Here is a 23205-nt window from a genome sequence, read left to right as displayed (position 1 = left end):
CTGGGAACTTCCATATGCTACAAGTGTGCCCCTAAAATGACCAAAAAAAAAAAAAAAAGGAAAAGAACTTGGATTGTCAGGGTAAGGATCTTGAACTTATTCTGTGGGCAAGAGAGAATTTTTTCAGAGTTCATGCAGAATAATTAGTTCCTGAGGGCCCTAAGACAGAAGGCTTAATATGCCCCACTTCTTTTTGTTTGGTTGGCTGATTGTTTAATTGGTTAACTGGCAAGTTAGATGGCTGTTTGTATTGTCGGCTAGATAGTTGATGGGTTATTTTTATTAGTTGTCAGGTTAGTTACTTCATTAATTGGCTGATTGGTTAGTTGATGGGATGGATGGATGCATGCATGCATGCATGCATGAAGAGTTCTTTCATTAGTTAGCTGATTCTTTAATTCATTGATTAGATGTGTGGTTCGGTGGGTAGCTGGTTGACGGTCTTCCTCGGCACAGTCCTTGAGCCTTCCTCTTCACTGTTGGTCGAAGGTGACCCTGCTTTTGACTTTGTTGTTCCCACTTTCATCAAGCCTCATGCCCTCTCTTCCTGTCTTTCCACAGGCCCTTGTCCGGCTGCCTCCCCATATTTCACAGTGTGATGAAGTCTTTCGGTTCTTTGAGGCCCGGCCAGAGGATGTCAACCCTCCAAAAGAGTAAGTGGAAGCTCAGGCCTATCCGCGTGCTTGGGGTGTGGCTAAAGCTGAAGCCAGCCTGGAGGGGCTTGGGATGTGGGGACACAAGTAGAGGCGGAGCTGGCAACGCCGAGGTTAAGCACAGGTGGCCCAAAGGCAGTTCCCTAGACTTCTGTTGCCAAGGCTTGTTCCTCATTTCTCTTGACCTCAGGGCTGGCAAGTGTGAGTGGGGGAAAACCTGGGGAACAGGTTTTCCTGCAAACTCTTTTAGCTCACAGGCTGTTGCCAGGAGCAGATAACAGAAAATATAATGGTCATGCCATTCAGATGCCCAAGGTTGGCAGTCAGTGCTCTAAATTGCTGATGCTGCCAAGCATCCAGCTGAAATATAGGGCCAGGAGGGCACTCTGCCCAGGTGACCCTCTCCTGCTGACTGACCCCGAAGTCCTGGGCTGCTGCAACAGATCCTGTGATCATCATGGAAATCAACAGTCGGTGTACATGGAGCGCTTACCAAATGGCTTTTACCCGTAGCGTTTGCAATAAACTCACGTAGCCCTGTTTACAGAGGAGGAAACTGAGGCCTGTAAGATTAGGGGAATGTTCCCAAAGTCATGCAGCTGGTTAGGTATGGGACAGACGTGAGACCTGAACCCAAAGCTTTGATTCCTAGTGGCCCAGAACTGGCTGATGTTCTATCTTGGGGAGAAGTGGGGACCCAAGCAGACCTTTTTTTCTTCTCTGGAAGCAGGACACTCTGAGCCTGTTAGTCAAGAAGACCCACCTGATCATACTGGTTTCTCATTCATGTGCCCAAACTCCATCCTAAGGGCTGCCGTCTCTTGTTCAGAACACTACCCTCACATACGCTCCCCAGAGTAGCTTCCCAATAGAGAGAAAAATCCAGTTTTCACCCAGGAGCTGATGAGCGGAAGAAGGAAGCTGAGGAAGAGAACTAGGTAGAAGAGAGGTTGGGGGAAAGGACTGAAGGGGATGCTGATTGATCCTCTCACTCCATACATCTGTTCCCCAATCTTAAACACCTGTTCCCTGTTTTTAAAGTACCAGGTTGGGCAAGAGAGAGAGGCAGATGGTACAGAGGAAAGGGAAAGAATAGTACAGAGGACTTGTCTGGGACAGGTGGGAGGCAAGGGGCCGTCTGGTGATGGGGAGGAGAAAACGTGCAGAGAAGGGTGTGTGTTGCACAGCTCCAGGGATGCTGTCGTGAACAGTGCTTCTCTGTGAACAGTGCCCATAGAGGTTGTAGAGTGCGCAACCTGCACACTCGTACATGGCAGTCCTGCTCAAAGGAATCCTCTTTTTCCCATCCTTTAAGACTAAGAGCCTACCATGGCCTAGGCCCTTTGGATGAGGAAAGCATTATCCAGCTCAGAGGCTGACCTGGTCCAACAAAAGACATTATCTCTTTTCTTGGCTGCCACGGGCTTAAAAAATAAGCAAATGCTATGAACCATCAGAAACACATCTCAGTGTGGTTCACAGTGTGGAGCCGTTGAAAGCCACAGAGAGTGGGATGCATGGTGTTGAGCTCACACCCCACCTCTGCTACTTACTGGCCGCACTCGTCTACCTGCCTCCTCTCTTTCTCCTCTGTGAAAAGGAAACGGTGCTTAATCCCTGATCTTGCTACCTCTAAGAATTACCTTGGAAACTCAGATGCCTTGTGGGCTGGGCAAGAGCTTTGTAAACAACAAAATGTGATGCAAATGTGTTTTCACCAGTGGGAAAAGCATCGATCTCACTGCACCTCCTATGTGTCAGGCCTGTGAGAGAGGTTTGCACCAGGAGTTACATATTCTTATCCACACGTTATGATAAGGAAGCAGGTGCACAGATGGAGTCAGGACTTGAACCCAGATTTTTCTGGCTCCGGAGGCCCATACTCTTTCCACTCCTCCCACCCACCTCCCTGGTTTGGGGAGGAATCAGGGGGACCAGGAGCATGGTCCTGACACCTCTCAGTGTGCCCTCTCTGTCTGCCCTTCTCTGTGCCCCCTGCCCCAGCCTTCCTCACTCTCCCAGGGCAGAGGAAGGCTCCTAAGACCGGCAGCAACATCCCCCCGTCCCCTGGCCCTGCCAGTCCCCAGCAGTGATGGCCTCTCAGAGCCCCTTGTTCTTCCTCCTTTCATGGGGAGAGGAGATACCCCTCCCCAGGTGGGCTGTCACTGGAGTCATATGTGATCATGTGCCCAGAGGAGGGGAGAGGGGTTGTTGCTGGTGCGTGAAGTGGCAGGTGTCTGGCTACAAAGTCCCCTCACCCTGCCTTTGATTCATGCCTCTAAACCATTCTCTGCCACTCACCTTAGTAAGCTGGCCCTATGTCACCTGTTGACCTGCACATTAATGGCTCTAGGTTAGCCTTTTGCCCCTCCCTGGAAGGCACTCAAGGAAGTGTGCAAACCTGGCTCAGCGAGACCGCTGAGTGTTGGCGAGGGAGCAGGCGTGGCTTTGTGGGGCAGGCTCTGGGGTCCAGGCCCAAAGCTCAAGGTTCCATGCTCTCTGACCATTTGCCCAGGCTCTCTGCCTTTCTGTGCTCCCATCCTTGAAAAGAGAGAACGCAGGATCTCTGGAGTGGTCCAGGGGGCTTATGGAGATACCACATGTTCTGAGATAACCCAGCCGGTGCTGTAGGTCCAGCACCATAAGGAGTGCCTAGCAGTTTCGTTCATGGAAGGTTGTGGAACAGAATGGAATGGGGCTCAGCGTGTGCCCTGTCTCTGCAGAGCACAGCCCGGCTTTTGCAGGGAGGAATCGGGAAGCATTGGGCCTCTGAGTTACCATGGGAAGGGGGCTCATCTGCCTCTTTCTTGAGGTGGCACCGGCCACCCTGGGCCAACTCACAACTCGTTTGGCAGGACCCTTCCAGCACGAGACAGGCCTGGCTGGGGCTCGGGAGACAGGGTCAGCCGCAGCCTCACGGTTCCAAAGGGCTTTCCTGCCTTGGCTCCTCTCAGTCTCCAGGTCCTGACAGGTCCGTGCAGAGTGCTCACCATGGAGCCCAGACCCAGGGGTGACTTGGGCTGACAGGCTGATGCTCTGTCAGCCAAGTTCCTGCAGCCCGTCCCTCTCAGGGCTGCTTGCAGGTCCTCCGACCACCGTGCACCTCCCCCTTCCATCCTGAAACATAAACACAGGATCGAGTAGCAGCGTATTTTGACTCTGGGGTGACTGTGGAGGGGCTTATCAAATTATCAAAGCCTGTGGATTTAATTGGAATTTTGCAGATAACCCCGGCCCCTTTCAAGTGTGCTGCTGCAGGGCCTGTGAGCATTCTCGGGGGGCTGGGCAGGGGGACCACAGCCCTTTCCATCTTGAGGGGAAGACAAGGCTACAAGAGCCCAGCCTGGGGGGCGGTGGGCAGCAGGCCCCAGCCCCTCGGCTTTGATCCCAGGCTGCTCACTGGCTTCTGTGGGTAGAGAGCGGGGCCCACCTCTGGGCTGCTAGCTGTTGTTCTAGACCACCGGCCCCACACAGAAAGATGTACTTTATAGAGACGGTTGGTGAGCCTGGCACAGGTGGCTGTGGTGGTTTCGCCTGCTCATGTGGTTGCCCAGGAAGGTTGCTCCTCCCCTCGTGCACTGCCCCCCGCCCCCAGCTCAGGCCCCAAACTCAGGCATTATTCTGGATTCATCTCTCCTTCACACCCCTCCATCCCACTTGTCCACACATCCTGTGGGCACTGTCTTTGGAATATACCCAGACCCTGACCACATCTCACCACCCCCGCTGCTGCCACCCCAGGGGGGGCCACGCCATCATCTTTCCCTGGATTCTGGCCTGACTGGTCTCCCTGCTTCTGCCCTTGCCCTCTGTGGTCCCTTTTCAACCCAGGGGAAGGGACGATCCTTCTTAAATGTATGTCAGATCAGGTCATCCCTCTGCTCAATCTCCTCCACGCCTCCCGTGTCACTCAGAGCCAAGGCCCTGCCCCCCTCCCCACCCCCTGGTGGCACCTCCCTCCTCTCCTGCCTGGCTCTGCTCCAGCCCCACTGGCCTGCTTGCCGCTTGTACACCTTCCAGCCATGTTCCCGCCTCGAAGGCTTCGCACTGGCTCTTCCCTCTGCCTAGAACGCTTGGCCCCTCCCCAGGAGAGCCCCCAGCCTGGTCCCTCTCCTCCTTGCATTCTCGACTCAAAGAGCTGACCGGCAAGGCCATCCCTGGCCTTCCAGTTTAAAATCCCCCATCACTGACTCTCCCCATTCTGGCTTCATCTTTCTTCACAGAACTTATCACCACCTCCCGGGTGACCTGTTTCCTGTTGGTCCAGGAGAGCAGGAGCTTGGACCTGATCTGGTCATGCCGCATCCCTGGTGCCCAGATCAGGCACTTAGGAGATCTGCCAGCTGGGTGACCGATGTCACTCAGGCCTCATGTTAGTCCCCCACAGGCAGTAGGCTAGGCCATGACTGTAAGGAGGGCTGAAGTGGCTCCCTGAGGCCACCCAGCCAGCAGGTGACAGGCAAGAGAAGCTGGCAGTGATGCCTCCTCGCCTCTCCCATGTGGACTCTGGGCAGCCTTGTGGCTGGCTCGGGGTGGGGACGGCCCTGGTCACCAGATTCTGAAGGAGGGGGATAAGGACACATCCCTGGAATCCGAGGAGGTGCAGCATAGGGCAAGTCTCGTGCGGTCCTGAGCCTTAACTCTGACACCCAGATGAGCCTAGCCTTGTGGAGGCCCCACCCCAGCACCCTGCCAGCACCCAAGGCGACCCCCTGGGCTGTGTACATGGCCTACCCACCCAGCGTCCTGGGGCCACACCTGCCAGCCCAGCTCTCCCTGGCTGAGTTGTGTCTGAGCACTAGAGCTCCTGCTGGGCTGCAGGCCAGGGAGGCAGGCATCACCTGGCAGGGTTTCCAGAGGCACAGGAGCCCCCAAGCAGGGGTCCCTCAGCTCTGCCACTCCTGTGGCGTCAGTGATAACAAACAGGAGCTAAGGTTGGCAGGATGCCCACCCCAGTCAACCATGTGAACCAGCAAATGCCTCTTTTAATCAAGTTTAAATTCACAGCCAGTTGAAACAGTGAATCTGAAGTTTCTAAAGAGCCCTCTAGGAGTTCTCATTCTGGCTCAGTGGGTTAAGAATTTGACTAGTATCCGTGAGGATGAGTGTTCAATCTCTGGCCTTGCTCAGTGGGTTAAGGATCCAGTGTTGCTCTGAGCTATGGTATAGGTTGCAGATGTGGCTCAGATCTGGCATTGACATGGCTATAGTATAGGCTGCCAGCTGCAGCTCTGATTCAACCTCTAGCCTGGTAACTTCCATATGCTGCACATGCAGCCCTAAAAAGCAAAAACAACAACAACAACAACAAAAAAAAAAAACAGAAATTTTAAGGAGTTCCCATCGTGACTCTGTGGTAACAAATCCAACTAGCATTCGTGAGGGCAGGGGTTCAATCCCTGGCCTTGCTCAGTGGGTTAAGGATCCATCGTTGCCGTGAGCTGTGGTGCAGGTCCCAGACACGGCTCAGATCCTGTGTTGCTGTGGCTGTGGCATAGGCTGGTAGCTGTAGCTCTGATTCAATGCCTAGCCTGGGAATTGCCATATGCCACGGGTGTGGCCCTAAAAAGCCCAAATAATAATAATAAAGTAAATAAATAAAAGGCCCTCTACAAGCCCTGTCCTCAGACCCCCAGCAGGACACACCTTCCTGGGAGGAAGGTCCAGCTGAGGTGCAGCCCCCTGAGGCCTGAAGGCCTGAGACTGGTCTTCCTACCTCTCCAGCCTCCTGGCCCGCCAGCCCCACCCTCATTCTTAGATGACCGCACCCAAATGCAGCCAGTGTCACCAGCCTCCAAGCCCAGGCCTGGCCGTTCCCTCCGCCTGGAGCACTTTTGTCCCCTCTCCCCACCCACCCCAGACGGAGTCCTGCTCAGCCCTCAGTCTTTCCAGGGAGGCTCCCCAGAGCCCACAGCCTCAGGCATGGCGCTCTGTCTGTTTATGGTCTCCCCCCATCGCGGGGACCCGCCTCTCTGGACCCCTGGGCCTGGCACCTGGCAGGTGTTAGCCAAACCACATCAGGGCTGTTTACAGGATTAAAACTTGTACTGCCCACTGTCAGGCTGCAGAGTGACCAGCACTCTCCACCTCAGTGGAGTTAGGTTGCAGCCTCCCTTTGTCACCTGATGTCGTCAGCGCTCTGCTCTGGGCCTGAACCTGTGGGCAGGTGGCCATACACGCATTTGGCCCCATGCCACAGAGGGGAAGATAGGCCAGGGCTGGGTGGGTGCCTGCTCTCGTCACATCCCCCTCGTGGACCTGCCACCAGTCCCCTGCCCCAGCAGCACACAGTGGGCTTCTGTAGTTCGCTTAGGGTCTTCTGCTCCCTGCCACCACTCTCAGTTCTAGGCCCCAGCCTGTCCCCTTGGCTCGTTTGTTCCCTTAAAGCCAGCCAGATCCTGGGTAAATTCTTAAAACTGCAGGGGAGAGACAGGGCCTCGCTAAACAGGTTTTTGTTTCTCAGCCCCAGGGCCACAGAGCCACCCTCTGCTGTGGCCTAAAACAATGGGCCAGTTTGGTAGAGGAGAGACAGTTGTCCCTGCCTCAGCCTGCCCAAAGGGCCAGCTTCCATCCAGCCTGGGGTCCACACCCCCACCACCCACCGAGTTCATGCCCGGGCAGGCCAGCGAGAGAGGGAGGCTGTCCTACCCGGTCCAGGTGGAGCGCCAGGTTTGGGTCTGGGCCGGGGCCTTGTGAGACAGCCCAGCATCTGGTGTGGAAGGCACTGAGCAAGGTCCAGGGATAGAGGCCCCAGGCAGGGGACAGGCAGCTGCTGCAGGGCTGGGGTGACATAAGGTCAGACCCCGGAAAAGGCGCTCCTCACAAGGTCTCCCAACCTCCCTCCCCGTTAATATTTTAGTAGGGGATGGGGGCTGAGGCTGCCCCTGCCAGGGAGGAAAGCAGAGTCCAGGGGGACAGAGGGGACTTGGCCAGCCCTGCCTCAGGACCCAGCAGGAAGACAGGGAGTGTGTGTGGCCCTGCAGCCAGGACGGCCCTGAGAACTGGGGGAGCTTCCTCCTGGTCAGATTCCAGTTTGGGTCAAATTCCAGGTCAGGCTCACTTGGGAGCCTGACTCCGGATCTCGGGACCCAGGCTTCTGCCGATGACGTGCTTCATACGTCACATCTACCTGCCTGGCTCCGAGGAGAGTGAAACAGACGATGTGTGTGGAGTGCACAGTAGGTGCTGAGTCAGCCCATCGTCTTCTCCCCTCCCTCTTCCTGGGAGGCCAATGGAAGGTCCTGGGAAGAGCCCTAGAGAGTGTCTCTGCTGCCGCCTTCACCCAGCAGGTGTTCGCTGAGCCCCTGCCATGTGCCAGGGGCTGCGTAGGCTGAGGAACTCAGGGCTCAAGGCTACCACCAGGAAGAAATTTTGAATTGAGTTAAACTAACTCTGGAGAAAACAGAACACCCAGCTCTGCTCGTGTCCTTGAATGAGTCACTTCTCTCAGACCTCAGCGTCCCCCTCTGCAAAAGAGGCCAGCAGGACCCCCCTGGGAGGATAGTTATGAGGTTTAAGGTCACTGACACCTGTAAATGCCTGGAGGGTACCTGGCACCAGAGATGCTCAGAGGACGGGAACTTTCTATCCTTCTTCCCCTGCTTCCATCAGCCCAGGCCTGGGTGTACATGGCCACTCTGAAAAGACTGGGGGTAGGGGGAGTTCCTGTCATGGCTCAGCGGTAACAAACCCAACTAGGATCCATGAGGATGCAAGTTCAGTCCCTGGTCTCACTCAGTGGATTAAGGATCTGGAGCTGCCATGAGCTGTGGTGTAGGTTGCAGACACGGCTCAGATCCTGTGTTGCTGTGGCTGTGGTGTAGGCTGGCAGCTGCAGCTCCGATTCGACCCCTAACCTGGGAACCTCCATATGCCACACGTGCAGCCCTAAAAAGACAAAAAGAAAAGAAAAGTCCAGGGGAACGGAATCTCCAGGTGAAGACAGGAGCGAGGTTGGCCTTTCCCGAGCCCCCTCTGCTCTGGGAGTTCTTGCCAGGGTTGCTGCCAACTGTGGAGTGAAGCTGCCCCCTCCACCACCAGGCACCCACTGGCCATCAGGATCTGTGAGCCCTCTGGGTCCCTGGCCCTCCCCAAGGGACGGGTGACTTGGGAATTGCAGCTCATTCCCTGTTCCCAGGCTTCACTGAGTCTTGTCAGACCCTCATCAGTGGACAGCTCTGTGCATCCAGCAGGCCCTACCACCACCCATCTGGCCGGGGCATGGGCCACACTGTCCTTCCAGCACCTCTGCCCCTGGCAGCTGCTCAGCCTCTCTGCTGATGCATGAGAGAACCAGCTGGACCTCAGGACCGTGGGTCCACAGGAGGCTGGGGGCTAGAACAGCACAGAACTTTGTGGGAAAAGCCCCTGCCCACCTCCTGCCACAGTCCCCTTTAACCTGGGTGGGCTGGTGGGAGGAGGGCCCACAGGAAGCTGTGTCTAACCCACTTGAAAGGGGCTCCAGGGAGCAAGGGCTTCTGAGGGCCCGGCTGTTGTGCTAGGTGAGCACGTTGGCGGGAGGCCGACTCTACACTGGTCAGTTCAGATGGGCCTGTGATGGCAGAGAGGGTTACTCTGTGTTCGGGTCTGGCATAGGACTTCCAGCTCCCACAGGCTGGGATGGAAAGGAGGCGGCAGGGTTGGGAAGGGTAACCTGGTACCGAGGGCAGGAGCAGGGCGGGGTCCCTGTTATTTTCTCAGCCTTTTTTTTTTTTTTTTGTCTTTTTGCCATTTCTGGGCCTGCTCTCTGGCATATGGAGGTTCCCAGGCTAGGGGTCTAATCGGAGCTGTAGCTGCTGGCCTACACCAGAGACAGCAACTCGGGATCTGAGCCGCGTCTGCAAGCTACACCACAGCTCACAGCAACGCTGGATGCTTAACCCACTGAGCAAGGCCAGGGATCAAACCCGCAACCTCCTGGTTCCCAGTTGGATTCGTTAACCACTGTGCCACAACAGGAACTCCTATTTTCCCAGCCTTGTGCTTGAGTTGCCCTGAAACTTCAGCCCCGGGAGGATGGTCCTGCCCAAGGCCCCACGTTCCCACTCCCTTGCTCCCAGGGCGATGGCACCCTTTGGAGGCTCCAGCTGGTGGGCTGGTGGGAGGAAGGGGTCCCCCCACAGAGCCCCTGAGGCTTGCTTTGTTGCTTTGTTGTCCTGTTCGAGGGGAGTCTTGTAATTACTGCCCCTGCATTGTCACCAGTCCCCTGGGTAGCTCGACCCCCCCAAACACACACACACAGGGAGTCCATGGTAGACCTGAACCTCGGACCCAGGTCTTCAGCCCCGTAGACCAGGGCTTCCTCGGGTGGCATCCAGGCAGGAAGCATTTGTTCGTTCAAGCATTATTCATCATTTCTTGGTGTGAGGCACAGCGCCGTGGAATTGGGCGAGGCTCAGCCCTGCCTTCGGGGAGCTCGTGGTCTGAGAGGAGGGACAGACAGCACAGGCAGGGCCTGGCTCGCTGCTGTGGGAGGCAGGAGGGGCTGTTTCAAGGAATTGAAAGAAAGTCTGTCTTTCTGGAGCGGCAGAGTGTTGGGCCAGAGGAGGTGGGCCTGGGGCATCCAGTGAGCAGCTGGTGATTTGGGAACAGTTTTTAACCCCTTCTACACTTCAGCATCAGGGCAGGGGCAGAGTTTGGGGGTCTCTGGGGTCTCTCCTGGCTCTGATATTCTGTGATCTTTTCAGGACCAGTTGGCTATCATCATAGTCCAAGCCCGTGTAACCACCAGGGTCTGGACTTGGGGCTGAGGGCTGTGAGAAAGAGACATTCACTGCAAGTTAGATGTGAGAGAAACAAGCATTCTGGAAATCACACGGCTCTTCCCCCCTTCACAGGCAGGCCCTGTAAATTAGGTCTTAAGGTAGGTTGGCGGTCAGGCACCACTGTAACTGGGCCACTTCAGGCGCCCTGGTTCATGGAATCTGTGTGTGTCTGGCTCCACCTTGTGACAACAGTGGATATGACACCAGCCAGCATCCTGGGAGGCGCTTGCAGACTTGGCTGAAGCTGTGGTGGACGCTTGCGCACCATCTATTTTGTTTAACCACCAGTTACCTCTGAAGCTCATGTCTCCTTTTTGCAGATGAGAAATTTAGGCTCACCTTGCTTGAGTTACCTCTCATCTAGTAAGTTTCAGTGGCTAGATTCAAACCCTTCCAATTCCAGGTCTGCCCTGCCCTGACCACACAGAGATGTGTAATGAAAAAAAGCACAGAGGCCAGGCCCAGGGCAACTAGCTCCAAATTGCAAGAAGGGACATTTCATCAGACCACAGGGCAGAATAATTGAATCAGTACCCCCATTGTTGCTGTGATCACAGGATGGGGAGCAGCTGAAGGTGCAGTTGAGGGCATTGCCATATTTGGAGATTCTTTAAGGGGAATCATGGCTTCTCACCAGGTGACAAGGTGTAAGGCTCAGGAATTGTAGTGCCAGTCCAGAGCCCGTGTTCACTGAGGGCCTCCCGCTGTGGGGTCAGACCTCTGGGGTAGGGCACTGCCCAGCTGACAGACATAGTGTTCTGATAAACACAGGGAGGCTGGTTCTTGGATCATCCAAAAAAACCAAGTCTCCCATCCCTGAACCAAACTGAGACTTGACATGGCCTTGGGAGCAGCTGTGACTCCAGCCTCAGACCAAGCCCTTAAGCCTCCCACCCCCTCTCTAACATGTGGTCCTAAATTAAGCTGAACCCCACCCCTCAACCCAGGACACACAGCCCGAGACTCTTGCTACCAGAGGCTGTTTGGGTGAGGCTTCCCCCAGTGCTCAGGGCAGGAGGGAGATTTTGCTTTTGTTGTTGTTGTTGTTGTTGTTGTTGTTGTTGCTATTTCTTGGGCCGCTCCCGAGGCATATAGAGGTTCCCAGGCTAGGGGTCGAATCGGAGCTGCAGCCACCGGCCTACGCCAGAGCCACAGCAACTCGGGATCCGAGCCGCATCTGCAACCTACACCACAGCTCACAGCAACGCCGGATCGTTAACCCACTGAGCAAGGGCAGGGACCGAACCCGCAACCTCATGGTTCCTAGTCGGATTCGTTAACCACTGTGCCACGACGGGAACTCCAGATTTTGCTTTTCAAATAGCCTGATGGAGGTATAACTTACATAATACAAAGCTCACTCATTTTAAGTGTACAATTAATCCAATGACAATTAGTAAATGTACAGAGTTAGGAAACCATCCACAATCCAATTTTAGAAAATTTCCATCACCCTAAAAAGATCCTTCCCAGCCTCCAGAGTTGAGGGGCGCATTAGCAACCTTTCCCTCTGCTCTCTTCTGGGAAGAGGAAATGCATGTTCCTAGGGACGGAGGTCTGCTGCTACCTGTGTGCTGCTCTGATTTCTAGACCCTCCCGTAGTTCCAGCTGCTCTGGCCCTTGTGCAAATTTCTCTATAGCCCAGGGGTGAGGACCGCCTGGCATTCTCAGTGCAGCTCGAGGTGGCCCGCCTGGTGTGTAGGGGCATCCTCCCTGCTTATTGATTCCAGTGACCCACTGTGTGCCTTTCTTGAACACCATCCCACCCCCAGGAAGTACCTGCAGTTTGGCTCTGAGGGTCGGCTACCCTGCACGCGATGCTTTGATGCTTTCTTCCCCCCAGGCCATTTCTGAAGGCCAGTGGGTACAGGTCTAGGGGTTGAGCCCTAAGATGCCCTTTTTTCTTCTTCTTCTTTCTTTCTATCTGTCTTTTTTTTTCTTTTCTTTTCTTTTTTCTTTTTTTGGCTGTGACATGTGGGGTTTCCTAGGCCAGGGATCAGACTTGCACCACAGCTGTGACAACACCAGACCCTTAACCCACCGAGCTACCAGGGAACTCAAATGCCCAACTTTCTCTCCCCACCTCCTTTTTGTCTTTTTTTTTTTTTAGGGCCACACCCACAGCATATGGAGGTTCCCAAGCTAGTGGTCAGATCAGAGCTGTAGCTGCTGGCCAATGCCACAGCCCCAGCAACACTGGATCCAAGCCGTGTCTGCAACCTACACCACAGCTCACAGCAACGCCGGACCCTTAACCCACTGAGCAAGGCCAGGGATCGAACCCATGTCCTCATGAATACTAGTCGGGTTCGTTAACCACTGAACTCTGTCCCTGACCCCCTTTTTTTGGCCACCACATGGCATGGAGTACCCGGACCAGGGATTAGATCCAAGCCACAGTTGCCACCTAAGCCCCAGCTGCAGTCACGCCTGATCCTTAACCTACTGCACTGGGCTAGGGATCAAACCTGTGTCCCAGTGCTCCAGAGATGCTGCCTATCCTGTTGTCTCACAGCAGGAACTCCCCAGGGCCCAACTCTCTACCAGGGCAAGTACCAGGCAGCCCAGGGTGTTAGCAAAAAGCAATTAACATGTTTTATTTAGCTCATTTAATTTTTGCCTTCATCCATGAGGTAGATACAGTTATTCCCCCCCAGTTTACAGATTGTTGTGCCTGTAAGAAATAGAGAGGTCGCATGACTGGCAAAGGTGCTCAGTGGCAGAGATGGCTAGAACCCAGGCAGTCCGGTGGGAGAGCCTGGTTCTTACCTGTGTGCCTCCTTAATAAAGCTCACAAGTGTTTAGATGCTGCATGACGCATGCTCAGAATCAATGGGCTTATTATTATTAGTGCTGTTGTTGAAGGGCTGACATTCTGGAGGAAAAGCCAGAGGCCTCTCTGGCTACTCGAGGCCCACGGAACACTCACAGTTCAGCTTGCAGCTACGTGAGTTTGCAGTTTCTGGAGCCAGCACAGCAGGCTCACCCATCCGGCTGCATCCAGAGAAGCAGGAGGGGAAGGTTGCCTGCAGTCCCGGCCTTCAGAGCCCAGCCCCCACGTTGCACAAGTGGGTTCCGCAGCCCGGAGTGGGCAGTGGTTTGCCTGAGGTCACCCAGAGAAACTGGACTCCGACCAGCTTTTTGACTCAGAGTCCGATATTCCTTTCAGCTCTCAAACTCTCCCAGCCGATTTCCAGAGCATTCTGCATGCTGATGCATAGAAGGGCACCTGGAGGCCCTTAGGGAGCCTTGACAGGGAGCCTGGCTGAGAGACAGGGGACAGAGCCTGCTCCCAGCTGCTCTGGATGGAAGTGGAAGTGGGAGCTGGGCTGTGGGAATGGGGAAGTGGGAGCTGGGCTGTGGGAATGGGGAAGTGGGAACTGGGCTGTAGTCAGGTCTGATTTAATTAGGCAGAGGCAGGCTCCTGATTAGAGAAGGTTGTGCCTGCCAAGCTAAAGAATTCAAGGTTCTTAGCTGGGAGTGCCCAGCCCCCACCAAAAGCAGAGGAGGGCACCTGTGAGGCCCACGGAGACCAGCAAAGCCACAGGCTGCTGCCTCGGGAGCCAGAGGCCATGGCTCGCTCGCGTTGGCCACACCCGGGGTGTCTGAGTGAAGCACCTGCTCTGTGTTGGGCACTGTGCTGGGCTGAGAATCTTGGTGGGGCCACTTCAAGACAGGGACGGGAAGAGGTGGGTGTCTCGGTTCCGAATCCTGCAGAAGCAGATCTGGGGATGAGGATTTGAGCTCAGACAGGTTTTTTGGGGGTGGGTGGCGGGTTGGCGGGGGCGGGGGTGGGAAGAAGAGACCAGTGAAGGGGTGAGGGAGGACGAGGGAGGCAAGACAGCCAAAAGCGGTGTGTTATCAACCAGCTACCCCCGTGGGCGACCCGGCCTCATCTCAGTTGCAGGGCTGCCCCACCCAAGGGCGGTGGTGCTGGGACCCACTGCCTTGTCTGCCTCCAACCCACCTCCAGATAGCAGGGGAGGGCGCTTTCCAAAAAGTCTGTGTGAGGCAATACCCACGTGGCTTTCACTGGGCTTAGGATGACTTCTGGGAGCTTCCCTGGGGTCTCTGCCTGGGAAGGCCTGGTCCCTGTCCCAGCTCAGCCCCTATGCCTTCCCCAGCCCCCAGCCCTTGCCTCGGCCTTTCCATCTGCCCCTCAGACTCTTTTGATCTCTTCCTCAAGAGCCCTCTCTTTCTTCCTGCATTTCAGCATCTTTATCCCTGTCTTTGGCTCTTAGCCCAGTTTATCAATGGGCTTTATCTATTGTTTATTGTCCTCCTCCAGGCAAGGGAATAGTCCTGTTTTACTCACTGCTGAGACCCCAGGGCCTGGCACGTAATAGGTGCTCAGCAAATGCTTATTGAGGAAGGAGCTGCTGGTGATGCTCCAGGGAATCAGAGGAAAGAGGCAGCAGCTGCAGGGAAGGTGGGCAAGCATCACTTGGACCTGGCCTGGGGCACCTGGCCCTGTGTCCCTAAGCACTGAGTTTCTATAAGCAGAGTGGAAAGGAGGGTGACTGTGAGTCTGCTCAGGTCCTTTTGTATTTTACACAAACACACCCGTGCTTGCTGATGCATCTGTAATTATCAGGGAAGGTCTCCTGGAGGAAGCGGCGCTTCCACTGGACTTTCCTGGAAGGAAAAGGGGAGAGTGGAGACCCACGGTGGGCCTGGAGGAGAGCTCAGGATAACACTGCAGCCGTGGCCAGCCCGTCGGGACCACCCAGCAGCCCTGAGCCTGGTTGCCAGTAGGCAGGGCTTTTGCGCCTTCACTCAGCAAACACCAGTGGTCCTGGGCAAGGCCCAGGGAGACATCACAGCTCCTGCCTCCTAGAGCCCACAGTGGAGGGGAGGAAGCAGCAGAGATATACTGATGGTAGTAAGACGTACAAAGGAAGAGACAGGCACTGTGCTCTGTTGGGTTTGTGGGGTGTCAGGAAGCAGCGTTGGGCAAAGAGCTGAAGTGGGGGAAGGAGAGGAAGTCAGAGGGAGGCAGAGCTCAGGACCAGCATCCGCCAGCATCACTGTCCCCCGAATTTACGAAAACTCCCCTGAGAGAAGCAGCCTCTCTGGAAACTGTAAAACCTGCCCCCAGATGAGGCTGTGCTTGAGCTGCAGCCCAAGCCCAGGAAGGGACCCTTCAGCCGCAGAGCCTCCGAGAAGCAGCCGGGGCAGGGGAGGCTGTTGGCCTTGGTACTTCGGATGAGGGGCCATTAGAATCAGAAGCCACTGTGCCTCTCTGAGCAGGTGGTCGTGGACGTTTGCCACGTGTCACAGCCAGGCTTCCGCTTCCTCGCAGCTGTGCTCACACTAGAGCTGAAGCTGTGAGAAGAGAGTATCTAGAACTCAGTGTTTCTGGCCCTGAGTCTCTGCCTTGGTTTTACCTCCTCCTAACTGAGCTTATCCGCCTGAACTTTACAGTTGGCTTTATCAGCCACAAGGTGGTAAATGATTTGAGCCCTGGACATGGCAGCTTGGGCTCCCAAGCTGTGTTACTTTGGGCAAGTGACGTAACCTCTCTGATCCTCCATTTCTCTTTTGTAAAATGGGAGAAAGGAGAGAACCTACCACATAGGAGTGTTGTGAGGATACAATGGGCTGATCTGTGTCAAGATCTTAGTTTGGTACCTGGGAAAATGTCAATGCTTGAAAAAAAGACACCATTATTGTCAGTTATGGTATTAGTGATAATAATGATAGCAATAATAGTAGTATGCCTGCCCCTTCCATCTGTGGGAAAGAAGGGCTCCCTTGGGTGGGTGGCCTGACCCGCTCCCTTCATCCCCCCTGCCCCGTGTTCCCCACCATGCTCTGGGATCCAAGGGCTCATGCCTGCTCCAGGGCCTCTGGGGACTCCACAGTGACATCCTTACAGGGTGGAGGCAGGGACCCAGGGCCAGCCTGCTGGGATCTGTAATGGGTGTCCAAGTGAACAGTGACTTCACTGCACTTGGAGCCAGGCTGACCTAGAGGAGGGAGAGCAGGTCTGGTGCTGGCAGGAGGCTGGCTGGGACAGGAAGCGGTTGCCCAGGACTCCCAGATTGCCCTCCGATCCGAGGCCTGGAGCTGGAAGCCTCTTTGCAAAAGGCACGTGGAGCCCAGTCAAGGAAATAGGCACAGCGAGGGCTGCCATCCCCCAGATCTCATGAACCCCACCCTGGGTGGCCCAGTGTCGTGTCTCCTGGGACTCCCCCTTAGCTTCATTACGTCAGCCACTTGGTCCAGCAGTGAGAGGGATCCAGGCTTGGCTGTCACTCCTAACACTTGGGGTCAATGGGGCCAAGGCCCCTGGGTAGTCTGGCAGCCACGGGGACTCCTGCAGAACGTGAAAGGAACAGGGTCATTTAGATGGGGCTTGAACTGCCCAACTCTGCCACCCGCTACCTCCGCCACCCTCTACACTGGCAAAGAGGCTTTGGGCCACACCCACGGCATATGGAAATTCCCAGGCTAGGGGCTGAATCAGAGCTGCAGCTGCCAGTCACAGCTACAGCCACAGCAATGTCAGATCTGAGCTACGCCTGCAACCTACACCGCAGCTCACGGCAATGCTGAATCCCTAACCCACTGAGCAGATCCAGGGATTGAACCTGAGTCCTCAAGGATACTAGTTGGGTTCTTTACCACTGAGCCACAACAGAAACTCCCTAGCCTGGGTTTCTTCATCTCTAAACAGACACCCCAAGCCTTGGTCCACCCCACTGGGGCCAGCTGGACCAGTCTCCCCACATCCTTCCCAAGCTCCTCCTCCAGCAGCCCCCCCACCCCCCAAGTTAACTTCTGCGCATGCACAGAGCCCTGTTAGGGTTAGGGGTAGGGTTGGAGGATGGCGGCGTGGGCTGGAGGCTCTCATTTATCAAGCCTCACTATGTGCCAGGCACTGACTAGGTGTTAACTTGTTTTATCCCCAGCCATCCAGTGAGGCGGGTCCTGTCAGTCTCTTCATTTTACAGAGTGGGAATGAAGATGGAGAGACCCTAAATCTCTCTGGCAGAGCTGGGCTTTGAACCCAGGCAGCTGCGCACACACATCCCCATGTGAACCACATAAACCTACTGGTTCCCAATTCAGGCTCTTGGTCTAAGCCACACTGCCCAGCACACTGTGGCGATTTACATTACAATTCTAATTCAGATTAAAAATGTAGTTCTTGAGTCACACTAGCCACTCAAGTGCTCCACAGATACAGTGGCCGATGCCCGCCACACTGGTCTGTGCGGACAGAGGCCATTTCCATGGATGATCACAGAGAATGTTATCGGGCACCTCCAGGTAGGGCTTTACTAGGTGTTGGGGCAGAATTGGGACACTCTGTGCCATGGGGGGGGGTTAAAGTCAGTGGGCTTTCTGGAGAAGGTGCCCCTCCCTGGGCCTTGGAAGTTTGAGAGACATTTGAGACGGTGGGAGGGCGCCTGTCGTGGCCATAAGCACAGACAACCCCGAGCTTGCAGCCTTGCTTCCTCATTGCTGTGTGGCGCCTGGTAAGTTACCTGACCTGTCTGAGCCTCATCTGTAAAACGGGCCTGAGGGACCTGCCTCAGAGACAACATAAAGCCGGTGTCAAGGGGCCTGGCACGTCTGGGTGCTCAGTGTTGATGCGATTGGGATGTGGAGTTTGGGAAAATCTGGGTTCTCTCCCTGTCATCGGTGACCAGGCCCTCCCAGGCAGCGCAGGTGGGTTAGGTGCCTGGGAGAAGCTTGGGGCCCTGTTCCAAGCACCCTTTCCCACAGAGGCCGAGGTCGGAACAAGCACAGCTGGGCCTTGGATGGGCTCCTGGGCCTCTGTGGGAAGCAGGAAGCCATCATCCCAAGCTCCCAGCTTTCCAACCCCAGCTCCACATTAGGCCAGGGCTGGGGGTGAGGGGGCCCATGGCCAAGGAGCAACCGGAGGTCTACTCAGCAGTCTGTCTGGCACACGCGCACACACACACAGCTGAGGCATACCTCTGCAGAGGGGCCCGCTGTACCTCAGGGTGCAAAGCAGTCTTCTGCCTCCTGAAACAAGTCCCCAGCCTGCACCCTGAGCAGGGAAAACCAGAACCAGATGGGAACCTGATTCTCAGCCACAGAGCTGGTGTCACCACCTTCCAGGGGAAAACCTTTTGTAACAAACATCGCCACTGGGTTGCTCCAAAAATCTGGGCCATTTCCCTTTGCTTACAGTCCAGCCCCAGCTGTGTGTCCTGTCTCCCCAGGCTTACAGCCTCCCAGAGGCATCATATACACCATCCCACATCCGTTTCTGCCCCTGCACCTTTGCTCACATCAGCCCTTCCCCCCCCACACACACTCGCCTGACTGCCTCTGCTCTTTCTAAATATTAATTTTTCAAGGATGGCCCTACTGCCCTCCTCTTCCAGGCAGCCCTCACAACCACCCTGGACCACTCTGACTGCCCCTTCTGGGGAAAGCCCCCACAACACGTCCTTTTGACCAGGCTTACACGGTGACTTGTATGTTTCCTTTTCCTGGGTGTTTGTCTTGTGTCTCTAGCTAGACGGTATGCCCTGTGAGGGCAGCACTGTGTTTCCCACCACTTCTGCTCAGACACAAGGCTGAGTCTACAGCAGCCCCTCAGTCAAAACATAGATTAATGGATAGGTGATGGATGGATGGATGGATGATGAATGGAGGATGGATGGATGGAAGGATGGATGCATGGATTGATGGATGAATGATGGATGGATGATGGATGGATGATGGATGGATGGACAGTTGCACTTAAAGAGAGACAGGGAAGCCCTCCAAACATGGAAAACCTACTTGCCTTTCTCTCTGGGGATTCCACAGTTGAACCTCATCACAGCATTTTGTCACTGCCCCTTCCAGTGTTTCCCCAGGTCTGGCCTACAGTCCCCAGAAGTCCAGGGCACCCCCACAGGCAGGAGTAATCTGGCAGAGCAGAAAGCTCACAGCAGAGGGCCAAGCGGCTTCATGTCCCCTGTAGGAGACCAGCTTTATGTCTCTGCCCTGTCCTCCCTCTCCGCCGGTGGCAGCGTGTCAGTCACCATCTGGGCAGGATGCCTTGGGGCACACAGCTGGGACCCACACCTGTTTGTTTTCCCTCCTGAGCTGGCAGCCTGGGCAACAGAGCCAGGCTTTGATGCAGCACCTACTGGTGAGGGCGGGCCCCACAACACTTCGTATACGCTGGCCTCCACCACGCTGTAAATCTAGCTCTGCTTTTGAACCCAGGCTATTGGCCAGGGGGCCTCTCCACATGCCAGATGCCATTGTAAGAGCTTTACACATTATCCCAGGTAATCCCTGCAACACAGGTAGCAACTCATAATATTCTCCCTTTGACACATGAAGGTACAGAGAGGTTAGGAAACTGCCTCTGTCCCAAGCCAGGCTCTGTCCCACTCACATTCTTGGACACAGGCTAGAGACACACTCAGGGCCTTTGCCCAGGGAGGTGAGTCCAGTCATGGTGAGAAGACAGACAGACAAACAGACAGTGCTTGGTCCTTTTGCTGGCGGGGGCGTGGGGGGGTGGGGAGGGAGCAACAGCAGAGACACTCTGGGATGTTCAGGAAGCCTGCTTGAGGCCTGGAAGGTTTCTGGGTCTGTGATCGCCCTGGCATGGGCCTCTCTGGGCCACAGCTGGGGTGAGGCATGGGGGGTGGGGCGCCAGGACCTCTTCCCTCCCCGGGAATTCAGCTTTGTCGCCCCGGGGCAGGAATTCCGGCCTCTGGACTGTCCGCACGGTCACAATGGGGCCCATTCTCAGACCCCTGGAAAACATGCCCCTGTGGAGAATGACGGATTCTTGTTGGACACAAGGGCCCTCAGTGCCACAATTTAGATCAGGGCACAGATGGGGGCAAAGAACAGATCCGCGCCCCCTCCGTCCGACTTCCCTGGAGGTCGCTGCCCCTCACGACCATGCCGTGCAAAGGCTCTCTAAAGCCAGAAGAAAAACCCAGAGAGAGGTTCGGCGGGGTGGAAACCACCCACCGTTCTCCAGCCCTCAGCTGACCTGCACCCCTTCCCTCAGAGCCTCCTTGCTTGGATCCTGGGCCAGCAGGCTCGGTCTCACCGAGTGTTAACAGCCTGTGAGGACCCTCAGAGGGAACCCTCGGGGGAAACTGAGGTCTCAAGAATTTGCTGGTGTTTCTAAACCTTTTTCTGCCATAGTAAGAAATTTCCCGTCACAACCCAATACAGATAGACAGGCAGGTCAATAAGGAGACAGACATCTGAAACCCATGTTTCACAAAACAGTATTTAACTTTACCACGGTGACCTGATGGCTTTGTTTCTTCTACCTTTCCAAAATGCTTGTTAGGGAGTTCCCATCGTGGCACAGCGGAAACGAATCTGACTAGGATCCATGAGGATGCAGGTTCGCTCCCTGGCCTCACTCCGTGGGTTAAGGATCTGGCGTTGCCACGAGCTGTGGTGTAGGTGGCAGACGAGGCTCGGATCTGGTGTTGCTGTCATGTGGGCCGACAGCGACAGCTCCAATTTGACCCCTAACCCAGGAGCCTCCATGTGCCGCAGGTGCATTTAAAAAAAAAAAGAAAAGAAAAGCTTGTTAGGACCCACAGTGTTGATTTCAGAGCTGACTGATGGGTCACAACCTGACATTCGAAAAGTACTTGCCCATGTCCCCTGGCCGCTGAAGGGCTGAGGGGCAGAGCCAGGCCCAGAAACTGTTGACCTTCAGTCCCAGAATTGTCACAGCCTCTCTCCAGCGCCACCTCTCCCCCAGCTGTCCAGCTCACCTCTTAACAAAAAACCTTTCTCCAGCCATCCGACCCCATCAGTTCCCAATTCTGAAACCTCTTAGATTTCATAGCTGGACATCAAAGCCCCCACCCCCAGCCTGGTGTTTCCCTGCCTGTCCCCCTACTACTCACCACCACCCCCTTAAGTGGTTCAACTCTTCCTCTTACTCCTCGAACTTTCCCCTCTCTACCCTCTCCATGGATCCAAACTCCCCTGATCTCTCCAGGTTCAGCTCAGGGCCTCCTCCTCGAGGAAGCCGGCTTGGATGTCCCACAGCCCTGAGAGCTCTCTTTTCTCTGCACCTGGAGGATAACCTCTCCTGTGACTCTCGGCATGGATTGGCTCAGAATGTTAGCCTTCTCACTGTGCTGCGTCGTTTCGTTCCCCTAATTTCACCCCAAACTTGCAGGCCAGATGCATGTCACGTATTTCTTCCATGTCAGCACGGGCCTTCACGAGGCAGCCTCCCGCAGGAGCTGAAAAAGTGCTGCTTGGTTAACAACAGCAGTCAAAACCATCAGCAGCAGGAGACATACCTCCAGGGCTCCACATCACTCCCCCAGCCAAGGTCGCATACTGGCGCCCCCAGCCCCCATATTCTAGGTACGCCCACGTCCTCAAGACCACTTGACTCTCAAGGTCACCCACAGCCCTCTGGCAACCCAGCCGGCTTCTTGAGTAGTTCCCAGCCGCCGCAGGCTCTGCAGACAGGCATCCTGGGCCGAGCGGCCAATGTCAGCCAGCAGACAGGAGGGTGAGAACATCAGGCTGGCACTGTGTGCATGTCCTTCTCTGCCAGGGCACTTGCTGATGGGAGCGAGGGACGGGGGTGGCAGGCAGCGGAGGGCATGGCTCTGGAGCACTAGAATTCCACCTGCCAAGGACTCGGCGCCCTTCCACAGAGCTGGCTCCAGCCTGCGCTTCCTTTCCCAGCCTCTCCCTGGCCTCAGGAGCTCTTCCTGGCTTTGCCTCTCACTCCGGGAACCTTGACCAGCAGCATGGCCACCTCTTTTCCCCAGCAAGAGATCCTGCTCTGCTGTTTGTGCCTCCTCTCCCTGGTGGACCTCGGCATGGGGCGCCTTCTGGGTCAGGAATGCCAGTGGAGCTTCCCCAGGCCGGGCAAGCCACTGAAGCCCTCAGGACCCCTCAGTCTCCTCATCTATAAAGTGGATTAACACCACCTCTGCCTCCTTCAGAGCACTGAAGGGCAGATGCCCGTCGGGAATGTTGAAGAAAGGGCAGAGGGCGGGGAAGCAAAAGCAGGTGGCCAAGATGCCGGGACTGTGAAATGCCTTAGCCGCCCCCTCCCTCCAGCCTCTCCCTCTTTTCTGTCTCCAACTCCAGCCCCTTCGCTGGAATGTCCGGGGAAGGAGCACAGCATGTCTCACCAAGAGAAATGAAGCGGGGGGGGGGGGGGGAAGGAAAGCTGATCCTTCTGGGTGCCATTAGAACAAAAACTCAGAGCCTTTCACATCTCTTGGTTCAGGGCTCTGAGCATTTGCTGCTCCTGGGAGGTCAAACGCATCCCAATAAAGAAATCCAGGGCTTGCCAATTCCTGTGGGTCAATGTCACCCTGAAGATATGATTATTTCCAGATGAGCCCTGTTCAGATGCTGTGTGTACAAACCAGCTTTCCCCCCGTGGACAGCACCAGACAGAGACCAGCGCTGGTTTCCAAGTCTGTCAAAGTCCAAAACTCTGCCTAGGGGGCTGGGCTCACCCCTGTGTGGCGCTGTGCTGTCAGCTTCATGGTGGGCTCCTTAAGAAGAAGGCCCTTCCTTTGGTTTTAGGGGGTTCTGCTAGGGTCCAAGTTCAAACAGGTCTTTGCCATTTGTGTAGCGACAGAGGTGGGGTCAGATCCAGGCATGAAAGAAGAATAATTTCTACAGCATTTTCTGTGCTGGGCATTCTGTGAACCCCTTTATGAGGACTCTATGTTTCATCTTCCCCAAATGCTCAGGGGTTGGTACAGTTATTATCCTCACTCCACAGACAGAGAGATAGGGGCTCAAGAGGTGAAGGAGGTAGCTCAACTGACCACCCGGCCAGC

The 23205-nt window shown here is 55.5% G+C and overlaps 1 protein-coding gene across 3 annotated transcripts in view; it reads left to right on the top strand.

Moving 5' to 3' along the window:
* SH3PXD2A (SH3 and PX domains 2A) overlaps positions 1 to 23205 on the top strand; it is a 261253-nt gene that overhangs the window by 146686 nt on the left and 91362 nt on the right. For all 3 annotated transcript variants that reach the window (XM_047761959.1, XM_047761957.1, XM_047761958.1), the window contains one exon: positions 562 to 653. In XM_047761959.1, coding sequence (XP_047617915.1) covers positions 562 to 653 — 92 coding nt within the window. The remainder of the gene's footprint in view (positions 1 to 561; positions 654 to 23205) is intronic.

The sequence above is a fragment of the Phacochoerus africanus genome, chromosome 15 (genome assembly GCF_016906955.1).
Source record: "Phacochoerus africanus isolate WHEZ1 chromosome 15, ROS_Pafr_v1, whole genome shotgun sequence".
NCBI lineage: Eukaryota > Metazoa > Chordata > Mammalia > Artiodactyla > Suidae > Phacochoerus > Phacochoerus africanus.
The sequence above is the reverse complement of the archived record's forward strand: the minus strand, read 5'-3'. Positions and strand labels throughout refer to the sequence as shown.